Source organism: Trichechus manatus, unplaced genomic scaffold, assembly GCF_000243295.1.
Source record: "Trichechus manatus latirostris isolate Lorelei unplaced genomic scaffold, TriManLat1.0 scaffold00123, whole genome shotgun sequence".
NCBI lineage: Eukaryota > Metazoa > Chordata > Mammalia > Sirenia > Trichechidae > Trichechus > Trichechus manatus.
This window is the reverse complement of record NW_004444059.1, coordinates 8,573,329-8,575,649: the sequence shown is the minus strand read 5'-3', so window position 1 is coordinate 8,575,649 and position 2,321 is coordinate 8,573,329. Positions and strand designations below refer to the sequence as shown.

Below are 2,321 nucleotides of genomic sequence, written 5' to 3'. Positions count from 1 at the left end.
TCAGGATTCAAGTTCACACAAACTGAGTAGGAGATCTGTAGTGTGTTGTCTCCCTAATCTTATTCTACCAAGGTTGTTATATCTTCTCACTTAGTTTGTACATACTTTGGGTCCCAGATGTTTCAGCTGGCCATTCATATCTGAAATATATAGTGGGATCTCAGTGGGTTACAATTGATTTTAAGAAAAAGTTACATGTAAACATAGCTACAAGGCCCTGTATGATCTAGCTCCAATCTCCATCCTGTACCACATTCCTCCCAACTCTTTCTGTAATAGGTGAATGTTCAGTTCCTCCTAGTCCTTGCTTCACCCTGCTTCTGAGTTTTGGACACGCTATTTCCTTCTTTGCTTAGTTAACTTAGTTAACTTACTTAGTCTACCTCATTGGCTTAGTTAATTCTTATTCTTTTAAGAAAGGTACCTCAAATGAGAGAAACGAACACTGACCAGGCCAGAGTTCTTACTTTTGGCTTTTATAATACTTCTCTTACAGAGCATTGATTGTAGTCATGATTGTTTTTATTAAGGTCAGTCTCCTCACTAGACCATGAGCTTCATGTAGGTAAAGTCTCCACATTTTTGTTCATCCCTTCATTCCCAGGACCTAGCCTCATGCCTAGGATAAAAGACTTCTGATGAATATTTTTTAAATAAATTAATGAGTGACTTAAGAGGAAAGTATGATTTTGTGACAGAGTATTGTGATAGCCATCCATCCAGCTCTCCATCCAGATGCTTTACATTTGGCCAGTTCCTTACACACTTCCACACACATTGTCTCATTTGATGTGATAACTTTGGAGGCTCCTGTGTACATATTAAAACCATTTTGTGTAAAGTTTAAGCTACTTTCTTAAGTTCACATAATTAATAAGAATTACAGCAAAGAGCAGATAATAGATTTTCTAACTTAAAAAAAAATCGCTGGTCTTCTTGGAGACTTATTTATTCAATGTAATTGAAATGTCTCTTAAAAAGTAGAATTGTAAATTCAGTTCTAAAATATTTGTGTCTTCAAATATGAACAACGTACTTGTTTTAGTTCAACATATTTTACTGTTTTAATGGAAAACTCTTATATTTTGTTTTGGTGAAGGAAGCCTTAAAAATGTCATGCTGGTTTTGGGGTATAATCGGAAAAGTACTGAAGGTACGCAACACCAAAAAGGTAAAGTTTAATAGAATCCTGTATTCCAAAGACAGTGCAATAACACATATGATGGTAACATATTACGTGCTGTTTATAAATTTAAGGAGCCCTGGTTGCAGACTGGTTAAGCTCAGCTGCTAACCAAAAGGTCAGAGGTTCAAACCTACCAGCCACTACATGGGAGAAAGATGTGGCAGTCTGCTTCTGTAAAGATTACAGCCTTGGAAACTCTATGAAGCAGTTCTACTCTGTCCTATAGGGTCACTATGAGTTGGAATTGACTTGACGGCAATAGGTTTGGTTTGAGTTTTATAAATTTATAGTAAATATTGCATATGCTATAATATTTTCAGCATTTTTAATTGGTAACTTCTTTATAGTATAAATAATTTAGTATAAATAGTCTTCAAAATGAAGCTTCAGTGATTTAAGAGTATTAAATATTTATTTTTTTAGAAGGGGTAGAGATATAAACCACTATAAAGTGAGAACTAACCCCAGTGTAAACTAAATGTGAATGTTTTTCCTGATAATATACTTGCATATATACATGAGGTCTCATTCTGAAAAGTGTTTGATGAAGTTTTATTTCTTTGAGAAAATGAAACGTTAGGTTATTAAATGTCCACACTCTTCCTGAAATTTAGTAGTTTTTTATAATGTATTATAAATGTTTTCCAAGTGTAATTTCTTATGATTGGCAATAATTTAGTACATTATTTATAGCCTTATTTATAAATTCATTTGTCCAAGTTAACTAAATATACATTAACAAAATCAAAATAAAATGGAAAAGGTTTATGGTGGATCTTTGTAATATGATTTCGTTTGTCTTTTTCTAGAGATACAATCTTGCTTGTCTGTTTGGGACATCAATCTTCCACATGAAGTGCAAAATTTAGAACAACACATTGAAGTAAGAAAAGAATTGGCTGAAAAAATGAGAAGAATATCTGTTGAATAAGAGGGATATTGGAAATGTTGGTCTTTTTGAATGGAAAAAATTATTTTCCTCTCTTGTAAATATTTCTTTAAATGTTTACATTGAAAAGGGAACTTCCACTCTTTGAAATAGCTCATATGTATATGAAGGAATGTTTATATGTTTCATTTTAATATCAGTATGTGTAAAATAATTACAGTAAAAATATGTTTAAAAGAACTATTT

The 2,321-nt window shown here is 32.4% G+C and overlaps 1 protein-coding gene across 1 annotated transcript in view; it reads left to right on the top strand.

Annotated features, from left to right (window-relative positions):
• Nucleotides 1-2,313, top strand: part of LRRK2 (leucine rich repeat kinase 2) — a 155,486-nt gene extending 153,173 nt beyond the window's left edge. The window contains exons 51-52 of the mRNA XM_023738875.1: nucleotides 1,100-1,171; nucleotides 1,996-2,313. Coding sequence (XP_023594643.1) covers nucleotides 1,100-1,171; nucleotides 1,996-2,117 — 194 coding nt within the window. The 3' untranslated portion in view covers nucleotides 2,118-2,313. The remainder of the gene's footprint in view (nucleotides 1-1,099; nucleotides 1,172-1,995) is intronic.
• Nucleotides 2,314-2,321: the final 8 nt, after the last annotated feature.